General features: G+C 34.9%; 3 protein-coding genes across 3 annotated transcripts; 1 reads left to right on the top strand and 2 right to left on the bottom strand.

The window, feature by feature from the left end:
* Positions 1-2,030: 2,030 nt before the first annotated feature.
* Positions 2,031-3,614, bottom strand: LOC124931216 (protein phosphatase 2C 51-like). Its single transcript, XM_047471638.1, has 3 exons — positions 2,834-3,614; positions 2,622-2,727; positions 2,031-2,520 (listed from the first exon to the last, which is right to left on the bottom strand). The coding sequence occupies exons 1-3, from the start codon at positions 3,572-3,574 to the stop codon at positions 2,165-2,167; spliced, it is 1,203 nt and encodes a 400-aa protein (XP_047327594.1). The 5' UTR covers positions 3,575-3,614; the 3' UTR covers positions 2,031-2,164.
* A 2,606-nt stretch (positions 3,615-6,220) lies between these two features.
* Positions 6,221-8,368, top strand: LOC124928805 (rust resistance kinase Lr10-like). The gene is made up of 2 exons (XM_047469052.1): positions 6,221-7,028; positions 7,107-8,368. The coding sequence occupies exons 1-2, from the start codon at positions 6,260-6,262 to the stop codon at positions 8,204-8,206; spliced, it is 1,869 nt and encodes a 622-aa protein (XP_047325008.1). The 5' UTR covers positions 6,221-6,259; the 3' UTR covers positions 8,207-8,368.
* Positions 8,369-9,662: 1,294 nt separating this feature from the next.
* On the bottom strand, positions 9,663-16,720 carry LOC124928834 (rust resistance kinase Lr10-like). Its single transcript, XM_047469087.1, has 5 exons — positions 15,915-16,720; positions 15,786-15,812; positions 15,660-15,692; positions 15,357-15,578; positions 9,663-10,646 (listed from the first exon to the last, which is right to left on the bottom strand). The coding sequence occupies exons 1-5, from the start codon at positions 16,669-16,671 to the stop codon at positions 9,748-9,750; spliced, it is 1,938 nt and encodes a 645-aa protein (XP_047325043.1). The 5' UTR covers positions 16,672-16,720; the 3' UTR covers positions 9,663-9,747.
* Positions 16,721-17,574: the final 854 nt, after the last annotated feature.

The following is a 17,574-nucleotide window of genomic DNA, read 5'->3' as shown; positions in this document are numbered from 1 at the left end:
AAGAAGTAGGGCTAGCTTGTTTTTCCTTTTTTTTTATAATCAATTTAGAAACTTAACCATGGTTACTTTTTAACCCTTAATTTGATATTTAGTTTAAGTAGGGTAAAAGAAAACCATCTTTTTTTGGGTCCCACTTGTATTTATTTAATTTTTTTAGTAATAAATTCACCAATTTATATAATATATATAGAGACATTTTTTTTTTCAAAATATATAATCTTCATATTATTTGTTAATGGTTTATAAACTTATATGTTGGCAAGAATGCATTGTGCTCAATTTTCATTTTCATCTTCATAACATGCAAAGGTGATAGATTACTACCATGCATGCATGCAAAGCTAGTTAGCTATAACTTATAAGGGTTTGTTTATATACAAAATAAAATAATGTTATAAGGTTGAGTCAATTAATGAGAAAGATTTTTTATTCAAACTACCTTGATCTTTATTATCTTTCACTTTACGATCTTATAAATTGGATACTATCTGCAACATATGCTTCAACGATATTTGTCAAAAGCAAAAACGCGTAATTTATGTTATAAGTTTTTACATTATCTCGATAAAAATAATTATTTTTAATAAATGATTCGCTTACATCTCAAGCTATTTTAAGAATATATTTATTGTTGGCCTATTTGGAAACGGGCCTCACCAGATCCATAAACTTGGTATTGGACTGTGGCTTGATAAACAGTTACACTAGCTAAGGTATATCTTTTCAAATTTAACTCTCTAATTTCATATACTCTCCAATTTCAAAATAGAGTACTTGACATAATTTTAGTTAAAAATATTATTTTTTGGTGAGATTTAAACTTATAAATAAAATAATATTTTTATTTTTCATCAAGAATCACTGCTATATACTTTATGTAAAAAATAATAATTAATAAATTTAATTAAATATTTTTTATTCATTTATTAAATGGACAGGCTAAATGTAGAGAACTCAAACATTAGACTAACCAAAATACCAAATACAAATCAATCTTCTTTTAACATATATCTATTTTATTGAATTTTAAGGTTTTGGGCCAATAACAAAGTAAATTTTTTATATTAAAATTACACAAATAAGTAATATATCTTAGGCGCATTACTACTTAAAATTAAAATATTAAACAAACAATCCAAACAATTTGGGCCCATGCGACTCTTATGGTCTAAACATTAGGGTTTCGTCACGTGTTATTCACGTGAGCTGAGGTTATATTATGACGGTGAGTCTCAAAAAAAATTCATCCGCCGAAATATTTCATTTCTACATTCTGTGTAAGCTCTACAAAAGCCTGAAAACATGTTATGAGTAATTTGTATTTCATCATCTCTTATTGAAGATATAGAAACAAGAAACAAAGAATTCTCTTGGCTCTAAAATTTATGGATGGAGCCAAGAGTGTCTTTCATTTCTTATATCTACGATAGGTGGATGATGAAATACAAGTTATTCACAATATGCATCTCGAAAGTTTTGCAAGAACTCCCTATAAAAAACCGATAATTCATATTTGAATTATCCGGGTTGTTCATAATGTGTTATTTGAATTATCCGGGTTGTTGGGATCTTGCTCGCACATATTTAATCCGGGTTGTCTCTTAAAATAGTTATTGGGCCATATTTAGGGAATCATTGACCAATTAGTTTTTCATGTATATCAAATGTATTAGGCCTTATCATTTCATATTGCTTTTAGCCATTTTTATGTGCTTTTATGTTGAATCATGATCTAAATTATTGAGAATTTGTTTGTTTTTTTGTCACTATTGTAAAGTTTGATAATGTTGTTTCTGAATTCTGATGGTTAGATTTTCTTTGACATGTGTGCTCCATATACAACAATGGTTCTACAATTCTCTTGTGAATCTCTTCTTTCTTTTATAGGAGTTTGACATATATAGATCCATTTGTAATGGGTATATAGTGATCAAATCCATTTGGGACATTGTTTTGAACTTTTGCTCTCTTTGGTATATATATATATATATATGTTAATGCTTTAGGCTGGCTCGATCCATTCTCTAGTCTCTACCAAAAATCATATGATCCGAGCAAGATTGGAAGTCCTTGTTCTTTTTTGTGTTAAAACATGAACATATCATAATTTACATAATTTTCCATGGAGACAAAGGATAAAATAGAGAGAAACACATAGAAATAATCAACCAGTGAAATTCCTCCCTTCAGGACAGGCTTTGTTTAGATCCACAACTACAACACTGATATTGTCTCTGCTTCCACGGGACATGGCCAACTCAACTAGCAAACCAGCAGCCACTTGAGCACGGGCGCCACCACCATGATCAACTTCCCCGATCTTCTTCTCGGTATCAAGTCGACATCTCCACTTCAGTAATCTTCCATCAAGGCAACTCTTCACAACTCGACATGCCAGTTCGTTCGTGACAACATCCCATAAACCATCGCTTGCCAGAATCAGAAACTCATCAGCATCAGTCCTTTTGCTTACAATTACCTCTGGTTCTGCTATCACAAACGGTTCAAGATAGTGATCTCCTGCAGTTTTTCAATATCATCATTAATTTGTACATACCCAAGTCGATCAAACCTCATCAAGACAATGAATGATATTCTTCGATTAAGATGTATATATGTACCTATGGATCTGGAAGTAGCAAGTACTCCTAAGACACGATGCCCGTTCCAATCGATAACCCTTCCACCAGCGCTTTCAATTCTCTCCAATTCATCAGATCTGTCTGGCTGCAACAAATAACAATACCCATCAGATTGATTGCAATTGATCAGAGAAATATCTGGATCTGGATCTGGATGCTAATTTGCTTCAGTTTGTAAGAACATAAATTACCTTGTGATCATTAGATATGCAAAAAGGAACACCTCCTCTAGAGAGTACAGCTCTCGAATCGCCACAATTGGCGATCACTACCTCATCCTCTCCCACTACCGCAACCACCGCCGTGGAGCCTATGGTGGAAGGAAACGAATCATTATTCTCGGAAATCATTTCTATTCTGTTTACTTCCTCGTCCATCTTCATAAAACTGTCCATCATAATCCTCGACCAATCCTCCTCGCCTAAGTATGACGATGTCTTGTACTCCTCCGGGATTTCCTTCACAACTAAATGATGCAGACGATCATGGCAACTATTTGCGACTCGCGATCCTCCATGACCGTCGTACACGCCGAAGAAGTCGTAGTCTCTTGAACCTATCGTCATAAACCCTAGCTCTATTGCTACAGAGTCCTCCATTTCTCTTCTCTTTCCAATCACGGACATGAATCCATGTGACAGACACGTGCCTACACCGGAGATCCCCTTCGTGACGACGACGTCGTCTTCGGAGGAATGGTCGGACGACGAACCGTACGACAGCGAGATCTCCGACGCACTATCATCGTCGTAATGAACGGTTTTACGTTGCTTCAAGGCAATCTCCTTCCCCAATCGTCGCTTCCTCGTAGATTTATCGTCCGCATGGGCGAACGTTTGTTCGTCCCCGTCGTCGGCGGCGAAAGCCGGCTTCAATCGCCGGAGTCCTGTCAATGTCGTTCCAGTTGTCAGCCGTTTATCGTGATTCTTCATAGTTAATCGAGATTTTGAATTGAAAACGAAAAAGTGCAAATTACATTGTGAGGAGAGAGAATAAATAGAGAATGATGATTGAAAAAGGAGATGATAATTCAAAAGTTCACTTTGTATCTGAACCGCTCAAATATTTTATTCCGTTGGATATCTGCCACCTGTAGATTAGACGGCCGTCTACACTGAAATTCGCACCTTGATCCGGTCTGAAACGGGAACACGTGGACGCACTCGATTGAATCTTGGACACGTGGATAAAATATAGAGAGTTAATTATTTGATTTAGGCGGGTGTCAATTTGGTGCTATTTTCCCCCTCTCGAAGCAGTGTTACGTGGCGTTTTGCGCCGCTTAAAGAAAGAGAAAATACTGTTTACGTCTTTCTTTCTTTTTTTTATAAAGAATTTGGCCTAAAAAGATATTTTTTTGTCCAGACTCCAGACCAATAAATATAATAAAATAATCTAGATTTTTTTAGGTGTCAAACCTTAAAAGTTCAAACAACTTATTTTTTAAATTCTCATTATTATTGAATGTGGAAGATAAATTAAATAGAGAACTAAATAAAATATACTCAAATAATTATATTTTTCAGTTTTGATATTTTTTTTTGTGTCAAAGGAGGATGATGGCAGGCTTAGGGGGAAAATGAAAAAGATGTTGCAAGATTTTATATGTGAAGCTTTATTCAAAGAAATGATAATGGAAATTATTGATAGAAGAACTTGATTAGGTTAGGTTATAATAATTATTATTATAATTAGATCATGCTTTAAGGTGTCATGCCAATTCTGGTTAATTCAAAAAAAAATTATTATTATTATTATTATTAATGTTGTTTTGTTTGGTTTTAGTGAAATTATTATCATTATTATTGATATGTTTGATTTGTTAATAATAAAAATAATAATATATTTATTTAAATAAAATTAATTTGGATCATTATTAATTTATATCATTGTATACTTTTTTTTCAGATGATTTTAATATACGATTTATTGTCTTCTACTAAAAATTATTAAATGAAAAAAAAATGAAATTTGTAAAAATAATTAAACAGATGAGTAGCGGTCCTAGCGGATAGAGACTGAGGCAGTAAGAGAAGGCTACCGGAGAAAGGAGTGGATGGGGATGAATAGCAGAGGGAAATGATTTATTAATCTTGATATTTATTTTTGGCATTACTGTAGTAGTGTCAAATAAACATTTTAGTTATTTACATCTTAATTATATCATAATTGCAATAGCTCTTTATTTAAAGTTCTTCAAGAAATTTTCACCATTTACTATTCAAATTTTACTGTAACTCTATAGACCTAAACATTTTTTATTTTAAATATTATCTTGTTAAAACACACACACACATATATATATATATATATATATATATATATAAATAAATAGAAAAATCAAATCATTTTAATCTCACAATCCAAATATTAATATAAATAAATTCAAACAATTATTTATTTTATCAAATGTGGATTTTAAATGCCTACATCTTTTAATCATTGAAAAACCAGTGTTACTTGTTTGCTTTTATGGTTTTAGGATTTTATTTAAAAGTATTTTATTTTAATAAAAATAATTTAAAAATGGTTTAAGATAAATTACTAAAATTTAAATTTAATAATAAAATTATTTTATTAATAAATTAAGTGATTTAATTATTATTATAATAATGATGGAATAAAATAATCCAAAATGAAACTAGCCCACAAGATATCAGAGTTTTATAGGTTATTTAAAAAATGATAATGAAAGTAATTTTGGAATATGAGATAGAATAAACAATTTAATTTGTCCAAAAATTAAAAAGATTTATATAAGACTTAGGTGTGTTTGTCGATTGTAATTAAAATTTGAGGTATAATTCAAATGATTAAGTTTATACTCCATTTAAGATTAAAAATTAAAATTAAAATTTAAATAGAATTCAAATAATGTTCAAATAAAATATTTTATTATTTTATCATTTATAATATATATATATATAATAATAATAAGTTAACATCTTTTATATATATATATATATATATATATATATATATTATTCAATAGACTTCTATTTTAATTTTTGAATTTAGAAGGTTAATTAATTAAAAAGTTAACATGTGAAATTTATAATTTTTTCTTAACCTAATTAATATAATAAAAACACAAGTTAACCTAATAAATTATCTAAAAATAATATTTTAATAATATAGATAATATATATTAAAATTGTATTTATTAAAGTTTTTTTAAACTTATTAGTTGAAATTGAATTATAATTTTATAATTTTTATAAAAATAAAAATTCATAATTTTAATGAGAATTATAATTTTAGTTCTAAGTTTATTTTTTTAATAAATACAATTATAATATTTATTATCTATATTATTAAAATATTATTAAACTAATAATTGAAATCGACTATAATTTGATCAAAATAACAATTCATAACTTTCGTGGAATTTAGTAATTTGAATTTTAAAAGTAATATTTGATTAACATGGATTCAATAAAAATAAAAATAAACAATGTTTGTATTAAAATAATAATAATAAATAAACAAAATTGAAAAAAGAAGAAAAAAAAAAAAGACTGTCCTTCGTGGAAGCCCGCAGTTGACAGTTGACCAAACCATTACCACTAATTTGGAACTCTGTTTCTCTTCTCTTATCTAGCTAGCTAGCTAGCTACATGATCCAATGCCGGAATCATCATCCATCCACTAATCGGAAATTTGAATTAATGGCGCTCAACCAGGGAAGAACGTCCTTCTTCCTCGGAATTATCGTTTTCCTGTCCCTGCTGCAATCAACCCTCGCACATAATGACTGCATTCCCATTCAGTGCAGTAAGAATGGACCAATAATTCGATTTCCATTTCGATTAAAGGAACGACAGCCCCAACACTGCGGCTATCCCGGTTTCGATGTTTCCTGTTCCGACAGCAACGACGCCATGCTTCTCCTTCCTGTTTCTGTTCAAGTTCACATCACCAAGATCGATTATTCAACCCAGTTCATACATATTCAGGAACACGGCGGTTGCTTTACGCAAATACGATTCCTTAACCTATCTGCCTCCCATTTCAATTTCACCGGAACTAATTCTCGACTTGATGACTTCACCATATTCAGCTGCTTACCAAAAGATAATGATTCTCAGCGTCGTCTCATCGAAACCTGCCTCGATGATCCTCATGACCCTGCTCGCAGAATTTACGCCATTGACTCGTTTACTGGCATCGATTCGGCCCCAATTTTGTCTTGCAAGAAGATGTATAACATTTCAAGAGTTCCATCTTATGTACTTGTTCAAGACTATGATATTAGGTTACAGTGGCCTCATCGTATATGTGGAGACTGTGAAGCACAGGGCAAATATTGCAGATTCAGAAATAACATTGCCAGCGGCAATGGAACCGAATGTTATGGCCAAATTGAAGTACCAACCGACCAACAAGGTGAATTATTTGAAAACATTATTGAAAATATGTGTATAATGATCTAAGCCATCTTCATCTTCTTCTTCTACTCTGCAGGTGTACACAAGAGTGTAGTGATAGCGTTGATCGTTGTTGGATTATTTATTCTGTTGACATCAACTGGTGTTGTGTGTTATATACGGAAACAAAAGAAAAAAGATGAAGCCAAGATTGAGAAATTTCTTGAAGCTTATAGAGCTCTCAGGCCTGCAAGGTATTCTTATGCTGATATCAAGAAAATTACAGGTGATTTTAAGGAGAAAGTAGGGGAAGGAGCATATGGAACTGTTTTTAAAGGAACCCTTTCCAACGATATTCATGTTGCTGTTAAGATCCTAAACAGTTCGAAAGGAAATGGACAAGAGTTTATCAATGAGGTAGGAATCATGGGTAAAATCCACCATGTCAACATCGTGAGGCTAGTTGGGTATTGTGCCGATGGATTCAGAAGAGCTCTTATCTACGAGTTCTTTTCAAATGATTCGCTTGAAAAGTACATATTGTCTGATGCGGAGAAATCGTCGCTAGGATGGAAGAATCTAGAGAGTATTGCTCTTGGCATAGCCAAAGGAATTGAATACCTTCACCAGGGATGCGAGCAACGCATAGTTCACTTCGACATAAAGCCCCATAACGTTCTCTTGGACAGTAACTTAATCCCTAAGATCTCTGATTTTGGACAAGCAAAGCTATGCTCGAAAGAACAAGGCGCTGTTTCAATGACCACAGCAAGAGGCACAATTGGATACATTGCTCCGGAAGTGTTCTCTAGAAACTTTGGCAGTGTTTCTCACAAATCTGATGTGTATAGTTTTGGGATGTTATTACTTGGGATGGTGGGAGGGAAGGAGAAGAAGAATGATGATGTGGACCGAATATATTATCCTGAGTGGATTTACAACCAATTGGATGGCGGCGAAGGGCTCGTTGGAGTCCAAGTTATGGATGAAGGAGATGACGTGATAGTGAGAAAACTGGCTATCGTGGGACTTTGGTGCATCCAGTGGTATCCAATCGATCGACCATCGATGAATGTTGTGGTACAAATGCTGGAGGGAAACGGAGGGAGCTCACTTACCATACCTTCTAATCCTTTTGTGACAACAAATCCCGATAGACTTTCTTTCAATAGCCAATTGGAAGTTATAGTTGAATAAGTTACTATAAACATTGTTTCATAGCACTTCCTCACAAGTAGTGTTTATTTCGAACTTATATAGTGGTTATGTAAAGTTTTTTTTTTTTTTTTTGAATATAATGGTAAAAATGTATATGAAATATAGGTGGGAATAATAAATTGAGTATCAAATTTGCACGAACCCTTGAGAGCTTAACATTGTGCAATGTGCAAATCATGATAATGATATCATGTTATTGTTTTTGTTATGATATTTTACTAGTAAGAAAGGTTTTAATTACCATGCTTCTTACAAAAATGTGAATTTTGTGATTTAGTTTATAAATTGATATTTTAAATAAAATTTACAATATTCTAATAATGTATCATTTGAATAATCCAATTGATGTTGAGTTGAATGACTCAAATTGAGTTGGCTAGGTCAAGTTGAGTCGAGGCGACTCAATGGAGTGTAGGTTACATTGACTCAGTTGAATACATACGAGTGAAGTGGACTCAGTTTCGGACTGAGTCACGTGGACTCATTTTGAGTATGATTTCAGGAGTTAAATGTGAGTCGAGTGAACTCAATTCGAGTTTTAATCGTGTTAATAAAGTCTGGGTTTGAATCGGTCTGGACTTGGCTTGGGTGAGACGAGTTGACTCGGTTTCAGCTAATTCTTTAGGATGTTCTAGACTTTCGTTAGATGGGCTGGATAATAGATAAACCTCTTAAAGAAATAAAAAAAATTAGAAGATTTAAGTTATTTTTAATTGTTAGGATAACATAAATATCATCATTTTTATATCATATTACTCTCTAATCCTAATCATAAAGAAAGAGTACACAATTTTTTGGTTCCACACATTAAAGCATTGTTCTCTTTGGATTATTTAAAAAATTTATATAAAATCCATTTTCCAATCAATCACTTCTCACCAATCACATTACTCATATCATTAATCAAAATACAAAAATACTCTCTATTTTAAATTATTATTTTTTATTTTATTTATATATATCAATACCTTTTAAGTCTTTTTACCAAAAAATAATCATTATTTTCTCAAAATCATCACTCATCATCCAATCTTTCTCTCTTAATTTTTTAAAAAAACCCACGACTGAACCATGCCTAAATTTTTCTACCATAGAGAAAGAACTCAAACATTAGACTAGCCAAATAAAAACCAATCTCCTTGAACATATATCTATTTATATTACCTATTCTATGGTTTTAAGCTAATATCAAAGTAATTTTTTAAATATTAAAAGAGAAATGATATGGAGCCAGAAAATTTTGACAAAATTTGAGTCATGGTTCCGCTTTATAGGAGAGACTTTTCATATTTTCAATATACTCCAAACTTGACCTATCATTCAAGTAATTATAAAATAAAAAAAAAACACAGGAAAAAGACGTGGAAATAATTAATGAGTGAAGTTCCCGCTTGCGGGTTTTGTTTAGATACACTACTACAACACTGATATTAGATGCAAGCAATATTTTGTTTTATGTAAGAAACATTTATCATCACAAATTACATGTAATTAAGTAATTTTATCTTATGTAAGAAACATTAACGAGCACTGAATTCCATAGTAATAGCATCCACGCCAGCACCAGACAGATTAAGGATATTATTATTCTCTAATTCCATATTTTCACCAAACAAAAATGGTTTTGGAGGAATTTCGATAAGCTCTATATCACCTTCAAGCATCTCCACAACCCTATGCATGGGAGGTCGATCGCTAGGTTTCATTTGAATGCACCATAAAGCCACCAGCATCATCTTTCGCACAATCTTTGCCTCCTCATTAGTCATGTTTCCCAATTCAACATCTGTTCCATCACTTAATTGTTTGTAAATCCAAGAAGGGTAATAAATTTGACTCGAGTGACTGACAGAAGAACTCCAGTTCTTTCTATTACTGGCCATTTCCATCAGCATCATCCCAAAACTATAAACATCTGATTTATAGGAAATCCCTCCAATATTTCTATAGAATAGTTCTGGGGCAATGTAGCCCATGGTTCCTCGTGCTGCAGTTAGAGTCACAATATTGTCTTGTGCGGGATAAAGTTTTGCAAGCCCAAAATCAGAAACCTTTGGAGTAAAATCCTCATCAAGAAGAATGTTATGAGGCTTGATGTCAAAATGCAAGATTTGCATATCACAGCCTCGATGCAAGTACTCAATTCCGCGAGCCACTCCAAGGGAAATCCTGAAAATTTGGTCATTAGTCAATGGTGTTTCCATTTCTTTGGAGAATATGTACTTCTCAAGAGACCCGTTGGGCATGAAGTCATAAACTAGAGCGCGTTTAGAGCTTTCTGCACAATATCCAATAAGTCGAACCACGTTAACATGATGAATCCTTCCTAGGGTAGAGACTTCATTCATAAAGTCTTGCCCATCCGATTTAGCTTTGTTCAACATCTTTATAGCCACTATAGATCCACTACGAAGAGTTCCTGTTAGAGTTTGTGGCCCGAATTCTTGTTGGGTCAGCGGGCTTTGCCCGCACTATATGGACCTGTAGTCTTAATGGGTTTGCCCCTTTTAATTTACATCATATTCTAGGGTTAAACAATATATAGAGGTTGCGGCCGTCTTTTCTCTTTAAGAACAGTTTTACGTTGTCCACCAAAATACTGTACAATCTTCGTTATAGTGAAATCTTCTCTTCTGCCCGTGGTTTTTCACCCGTAAAGGGTTTTCCACGTAATCTTGGTGTTCGTTCTTCTTTATCGCTTTTATTCTCTTTTATTGTGGTTTGGATTCTAACAAATTGGTATCAGAGCCAAATTTGTTTGTTTTATTTTTTGGTCATGACCACGATGAAATACGACATTCCGCTGCTGGATCGTAACACCAGATTTGCGTTATGGCAAGTGAAGATGCGAGCTATTTTGGCACAGATGGATCTGGAAGATGCGCTATATGGCGCTGACAAGATGCCGTCTTCGTGGATTGATGAAGAGAAGCAACGAGCAGATCGTAAGGCTCTATCGCAGATTTATCTGCATCTGTCGAATCAGATTCTTCAAGACTGTTTGAAGGAAAAAACAGCTGCTGCACTCTGGCTAAGATTGGAGCAATTATGCATGACGAAAACGCTGACTAACAAGCTACACTTGAAGCAACGCTTGTACTCCCAACGTATGTCTGACGGTACGTCTTTAGAAAATCATTTAACTGTTTTTAAAGAAATAGTCTCTGATTTGGAATCTATGGAGGTTAAGTACGATGAAGAAGATTTAGGGCTCATATTATTGTGTTCACTACCTCCTTCGTATGCTAATTTTAGAGATACCATTCTCTATAGTCGTGAGACTTTGACTCTAGATGAGGTTTATGATGCACTCTTCTCGAAAGAAAAGATGCATAAACTTGTTGGTTTAGATAATATGGCTGAAGGCCTTGTTGCACGAGGCAGACAGCAGGAGAGGTATTCTAGCAACAATAACCGTGGCAGGTCAAAATCCAAGAACAGAGATAAGACGTGTAGGTACTGCAAGAAGAAAGGTCATATTGTTGTTGAGTGTTATAAATTACAGAATAAAAATAAGAGGGCTGGTGAGGATCATAAGAGCAATCAACCAGAGAAATATGGCGAAGCTGATGTTGCTGAAAAGTACAATGATGGAGAACTCCTCGTTACGTCTGATATTGATTCGAAACAGAGCGACGAATGGATTCTTGATTCTGGATGCACGTTTCATATGTGTCCTAATCGGGACTGGTTCTCTACATATGAAGTGGTCTCTAGAGGTACCGTTGTGATGGGTAATAATGCATCTTGCAGAATTGCTGGTATTGGTACGGTTAGAGTTAAGATGTTTGATGGCACTATTCGAACACTTGGTGATGTAAGACACGTTCCTGACATGAAGAGAAATCTGATCTCATTGAGTATTCTTGATTCTAAAGGGTACAAATACACTGGTGAAGGTGGAGTTGTGAAGGTCAGCAAGGGGTCTCTTGTTGTGATGAAGGGACTCAAGAAAACTGCCAATTTATATGTTCTGCAAGGCTCTACGATTACAGGTGATGTTGCTGTTGCTAGTTCGTCTTTGTCTGATTCTGATGCAACAAGATTATGGCACATGCGTCTAGGTCACATGAGTGAGAATGGCATGGTCGAATTGAACAAGAGAGGGCTTCTTGATGTGCAGGGTATTACAAAGCTGAAGTTTTGTGAACACTGCGTTTTTGGTAAACAGAAAAGAGTTAGGTTCTCGGCTGGTATTCATAATACGAAGGGGACACTAGACTACATTCATTCTGATTTGTGGGGGCCTTCTAGAGTACCATCTAAAGGTGGTGCATTCTATATGTTGACTATTATAGATGATTTCTCCAGGAAGGTTTGGACATTCTTTTTGAAACAAAAGAGTGACGTGTTTTCTACCTTTAAAGAGTGGAAGTTAATGATTGAGAAGCAGACAGGGAGGCAAGTGAAGCATCTCCGAACTGATAATGGTTTGGAGTTTTGTTCTAATGAGTTTAATACTTTATGTAGAACTGAAGGTATTGTGAGGCATCATACAGTTCGACATAATCCTCAACAGAATGGAGTTGCAGAGAGGATGAATAGGACTTTGATGGAGAAGGTGCGTTGTATGCGACTTAATGCTGGGCTACCGATGTCGTTTTGGGCTGAGACCGCTGCGTATGCATGTCATCTCGTTAATCGCTCTCCTTCGACTGCTATTGATAAGAAAACTCCACAAGAGGTATGGACTGGTTCTCCTGCTAGTTATTCTGATTTAAAAATTTTCGGATGTCCTGCGTATGCTCATGTGGATAATGGGAAGTTAGAGCCTCGTTCGGTGAAGTGTGTGTTCATAGGGTTCAAGCAAGGTGTGAAGGGATATAAGTTGTGGTGTCCTGAGACTAGTAAAGTCGTCATCAGTAGAGATGTTGTTTTTGATGAGACTAGCATGCTTCAGGGGTCTCCATCTTCAACTCCCTCCGAGGGAAATCATCAGAAGTCAAGTATTGAGGTGGAGCTTGAGATTGGGTTGAAACCTACACCAGAACAAATTCCAGGGCCTATTCCAGTTTCTATGGATGGTGCTAACTCCTCAGAAGCACCTCCACAATATTCAATTGCTAAAAATAGGCCTCGTAGAGAAATTAGACGCCCTCAAAGATATGCAGAGGCTGATTTAGTTGCGTATGCATTAACTGTGGCTGAAGAGATTGATTCAGAAGAAGAACCTGCGACATATTCAGAGGCGATTACCTGCGAAAACTCTGGTATGTGGATGATTGCTATGCAGGAAGAGATAGAATCGCTTCACAAGAACGCTACATGGGATCTAGTGAAGTTACCAAAGAGCAAGAAGGTTGTTCGCTGCAAATGGGTGTATAAGAGAAAGGAAGGTACGATGGGAGTTGAAGAAGCCAGGTATAAAGCCAGGCTTGTTGCAAAAGGATATAGTCAAACTCCAGGTGTTGATTTTACTGATGTATTTTCTCCAGTTGTGAAACATAGTTCTATTCGGGCTTTACTAGGTATTGTAGCATACCACGATCTTGAGCTTGAGCAGTTAGATGTAAAAACTGCATTCTTACACGGAGAACTTGAGGAAGACATCTACATGCAGCAACCAGAGGGATTCGTAGCCTTAGGAAAGGAGGACTATGTATGTCAGCTGAAAAAGTCTCTTTATGGTTTGAAACAGTCACCTAGGCAATGGTACAAGAGATTTGATACATTTATGACCACTCATGATTTCAGGAGGAGCAATTACGATAGTTGTGTCTACTTTAAAGTATGTAATGATGGGTCGTTCGTTTACCTGTTGTTGTATGTTGACGATATGTTAATTGCCGCTAAAGATCAGAGAGAGGTCAGAAAGGTGAAAGCACAGTTGAGTAGCGAGTTTGAGATGAAAGATTTAGGTGCAACAAAGAAGATGCTTGGAATGGAGATTCTTAGAGATCGACCGGCTGGTAAATTATACATAAGTCAAAAGAGATACATCGAGAAAGTCCTTAGTAGGTTTAACATGCAAAGTGCCAAGCCGGTAAGTACTCCACTAGCTGCTCATTTTAGACTTTCGTCTTCTTTGTCACCACATTCAGATAGTGATGATGATTATATGTCGCGAGTGCCATACTCTAGTGCCGTTGGCTCCCTTATGTATGCTATGGTTTGTTCACGACCTGACTTAGCATATGCAGTTAGTGTTGTTAGTAGATATATGGCAAACCCTGGTAAGGAACATTGGAAAGCAGTTCAGTGGATTCTCAGATACTTATGTGGTTCTACTGATGTTTGTTTACAGTTTGGGAAAAGTAGAGATGGAGTTGTCGGTTACGTTGATTCAGATTACGCTGGAGATCTTGATAAGAGAAGATCATTGTCTGGTTACATTTTTTGTGTTGGTGGTTGCGCTATTAGCTGGAAGGCTATGTTGCAGGCTACAGTTTCTTTGTCTACTACAGAGGCAGAGTACATGGCGATTACAGAAGCTTGCAAAGAAGCAATTTGGATGAAAGGCTTGTTTGGCGAACTTAGTAATGATTTGCAGATTTCTACAATATTTTGTGATAGCCAGAGTGCTATTTTTCTGACAAAGGATCAGATGTTTCACGAGAGGACTAAGCACATTGATGTACGGTATCATTTTGTGCGTGATGTGGTTGCTCGTGGTGATATTGTTGTGAGCAAGGTGAGTACACACAATAATCCTGCAGATATGATGACCAAGTCACTTCCTATTACCAAGTTTGAGCATTGCTTGAACCTGGTTGGTCTTCATTGCTGAGTTATGCCCTTAGGGGCTTTGGTGGAAGAGGTTTGATTTTGTGGTTATGCTATCAAAGATTGGAATTCGTTTCAAGGTGGAGATTGTTAGAGTTTGTGGCCCGAATTCTTGTTGGGTCAGCGGGCTTTGCCCGCACTATATGGACCTGTAGTCTTAATGGGTTTGCCCCTTTTAATTTACATCATATTCTAGGGTTAAACAATATATAGAGGTTGCGGCCGTCTTTTCTCTTTAAGAACAGTTTTACGTTGTCCACCAAAATACTGTACAATCTTCGTTATAGTGAAATCTTCTCTTCTGCCCGTGATTTTTCACCCGTAAAGGGTTTTCCACGTAATCTTGGTGTTCGTTCTTCTTTATCGCTTTTATTCTCTTTTATTGTGGTTTGGATTCTAACAGTTCCTTTGTATACAGAACCGAATCCTCCTTCCCCTAACTTGTATTGAAATCTTTTAGTCATCTTCTTAATCTCCCAATAGGAGTACCTTATTGGAATCAAATTGTTCTGACCCTTCAAGAAGCCTTCGATAATTTGGAAGGACGACAAATGTCTCCTCTTGAATGTGTAGATCAGAAAGCCGAAGATGCATGGCATGCAACAAATTCTTAAAAGGAACCATACAACTGTGTAATTTCATACTTTAAGTAAGAGATCAGATCACTAAATGTTCTAAAAACAAAATCGATGTTTCCAGGATTTGTTACCTATGATAATCACCAATAAACCAGCATATCCAACTGCATGGACAAATTAAAGGATTATTAATATCTGTATCTGTAAAACAGCTAAACAGAAACCAAGTTAAGTGTATAGAAGAAAATCATACTTACCGCTTCCCAAACCAATGATCAATCTATCTGCAATTAATTAATTAATTGCATAGCAAATGAATTAGTCAATCAAATTATACTATAAAATTCCATGAATGAATGAACGAAAGAAACAGTAAATTTACGCACCCAAAGCACAAGATTCCTGGCAAAGGCTTTTAGCGACTCCCAAGCACGAAGCCCTTTTCTTACAAACCATACAAAGGTAAAATCGCCAAGAAACATCAAAGCCAAAGGCCAAAGCTTTGTGTATATCTTTGTAGGAAATATTACTTTTAATTGTAGCTAATTCACTATAAGAAGTAAAAAGATCAACGCTTTTCACCGAACAAGAATCCTCAATTTCCCCCAATGTTGTATTATTATTACCCAGAAGAGCATAGACAAATCTATCGGATTTCGACAAAGAAGTACACGAATCGGAAACGTTTACGTAGGTGGGTATTCCAGATTTGACAGGAATTTCACAGGTCAAGAAGCTTACCATTGTGGGCCATTTGTCTTTGAAGTAATAAAAGCCAAAAAGATCGAACAATCCGAGTTTTTGGCGGTGTAGAGAGTAGTTAAGGAAAGTGGAACAGTGAGTGTTATGATCTATGCCGACAGGGGATAGACGGATGGAATGGTTGGCGTAGTTAATGGACCGAACGTGGTATTTTCCGGAGGATAAAGAGATGTATGTCTGGTTATTCTCGCAGGAGAGTGAGAAAAATTCGTCCAAGCAATGTTTGTGATGAGGCTTGTTCTTGATCAATTGGAATGGGAAGCTGATATTGTGAATATGGCCGCAGGAAGAACTAGAATCACATTTTGGAACGGAGAGGATGATGATGATGAGAATGAGAAAGGTTGAAGATCCATTAACAGAAGAAATGCAATCAAACATGACAGAGAATGATATGAGTAAAAGGAATAAATATCCTACTAAAGGTAATATGATGAACTCATTCATTCAGTCCAGTAGGGAAATTAAAGATTACTAGCATTTAGTCCGTGCATTTGCACGAGTAATAATATAAAAATCGTGAAAAAAAATTACGGATAACATTTTTTATTTTATTTTTAACCGTTTTAAGTTTATGGGTGAGTCAACTCACAATCCGACACAAGTATTCATTTACTCAACATCATTATATATTAGTTAGTTAAAAAGTTGAACTTATATTAATATTAAAACGTCCCGCGTTTATCAAATTTGGTGTTGATTTTATAATATAAAGTCTTTGTAGCTTAGTTGGTTAAAGAGTTGTACTTGTTTTTGTTAGGTTGCAAGTTCGAAACATACCTCTAGCATTTTTAATTTTATTTTTAACCGTTTTAAATTTAAAAACGGGTCAACCCACAATCCGACCAAGTATCCAAATTAACCACAACTCTCGACCTGGCAATCCGGACACTTTAAAAATTAAGCATCATTATATATATAGAGATTAGTTACTTAAAAAGTTGAACTTATATTAATATTAAAACGTCCCGCGTTTATCAAATTTGGTGTTGAATTTAAAATGTAAAGTCTTTGTAGCCTAGTTGGTTAAAGAGTTGTACTTGTTTTGTTAGGTTGCAAGTTCGAAACATATCTCTAGCATTTTCAATTTTATTTTTAACCGTTTTAAATTTAAAAACGGGTCAACCCACAATCCGACCCAAATATCCAAATTAACCACATCTCTCGACCCGGCAATCCGGACACTTTAAAAATTAAGCATCATTATATATATATATAGATTAGTTAGTTAAAAAGTTGAACTTATATTAATATTAAAACGTCCCGCGTTTATCAAATTTGGTG

This window comes from Impatiens glandulifera, chromosome 3 (genome assembly GCF_907164915.1).
Source record: "Impatiens glandulifera chromosome 3, dImpGla2.1, whole genome shotgun sequence".
NCBI classification, from domain to species: Eukaryota; Viridiplantae; Streptophyta; class Magnoliopsida; order Ericales; family Balsaminaceae; genus Impatiens; species Impatiens glandulifera.
The sequence above is the reverse complement of the archived record's forward strand: the minus strand, read 5'-3'. Positions and strand labels throughout refer to the sequence as shown.

Excerpts from the sequence above, each read along its gene's own strand:
- LOC124928805 (XM_047469052.1), top strand. The coding sequence starts at position 6,260 with ATGATCCAATGCCGGAATCATCATCCATCCACTAATCGGAAATTTGAA. Across the intron at positions 7,029-7,106 it reads AGTACCAACCGACCAACAAG|GTGTACACAAGAGTGTAGTG; the intron begins GTGAATTATTTG and ends TCTACTCTGCAG.
- LOC124928834 (XM_047469087.1), bottom strand. The coding sequence starts at position 16,671 with ATGTTTGATTGCATTTCTTCTGTTAATGGATCTTCAACCTTTCTCATT. Across the intron at positions 15,693-15,785 it reads GATCATTGGTTTGGGAAGCG|TTGGATATGCTGGTTTATTG; the intron begins GTAAGTATGATT and ends TTGTCCATGCAG. Across the intron at positions 10,647-15,356 it reads ATTCGGTTCTGTATACAAAG|GAACTCTTCGTAGTGGATCT; the intron begins GAACTGTTAGAA and ends AAACTCTAACAG.
- LOC124931216 (XM_047471638.1), bottom strand. The coding sequence starts at position 3,574 with ATGAAGAATCACGATAAACGGCTGACAACTGGAACGACATTGACAGGA. Across the intron at positions 2,728-2,833 it reads GCATATCTAATGATCACAAG|CCAGACAGATCTGATGAATT; the intron begins GTAATTTATGTT and ends TATTTGTTGCAG. Across the intron at positions 2,521-2,621 it reads TGCTACTTCCAGATCCATAG|GAGATCACTATCTTGAACCG; the intron begins GTACATATATAC and ends GAAAAACTGCAG.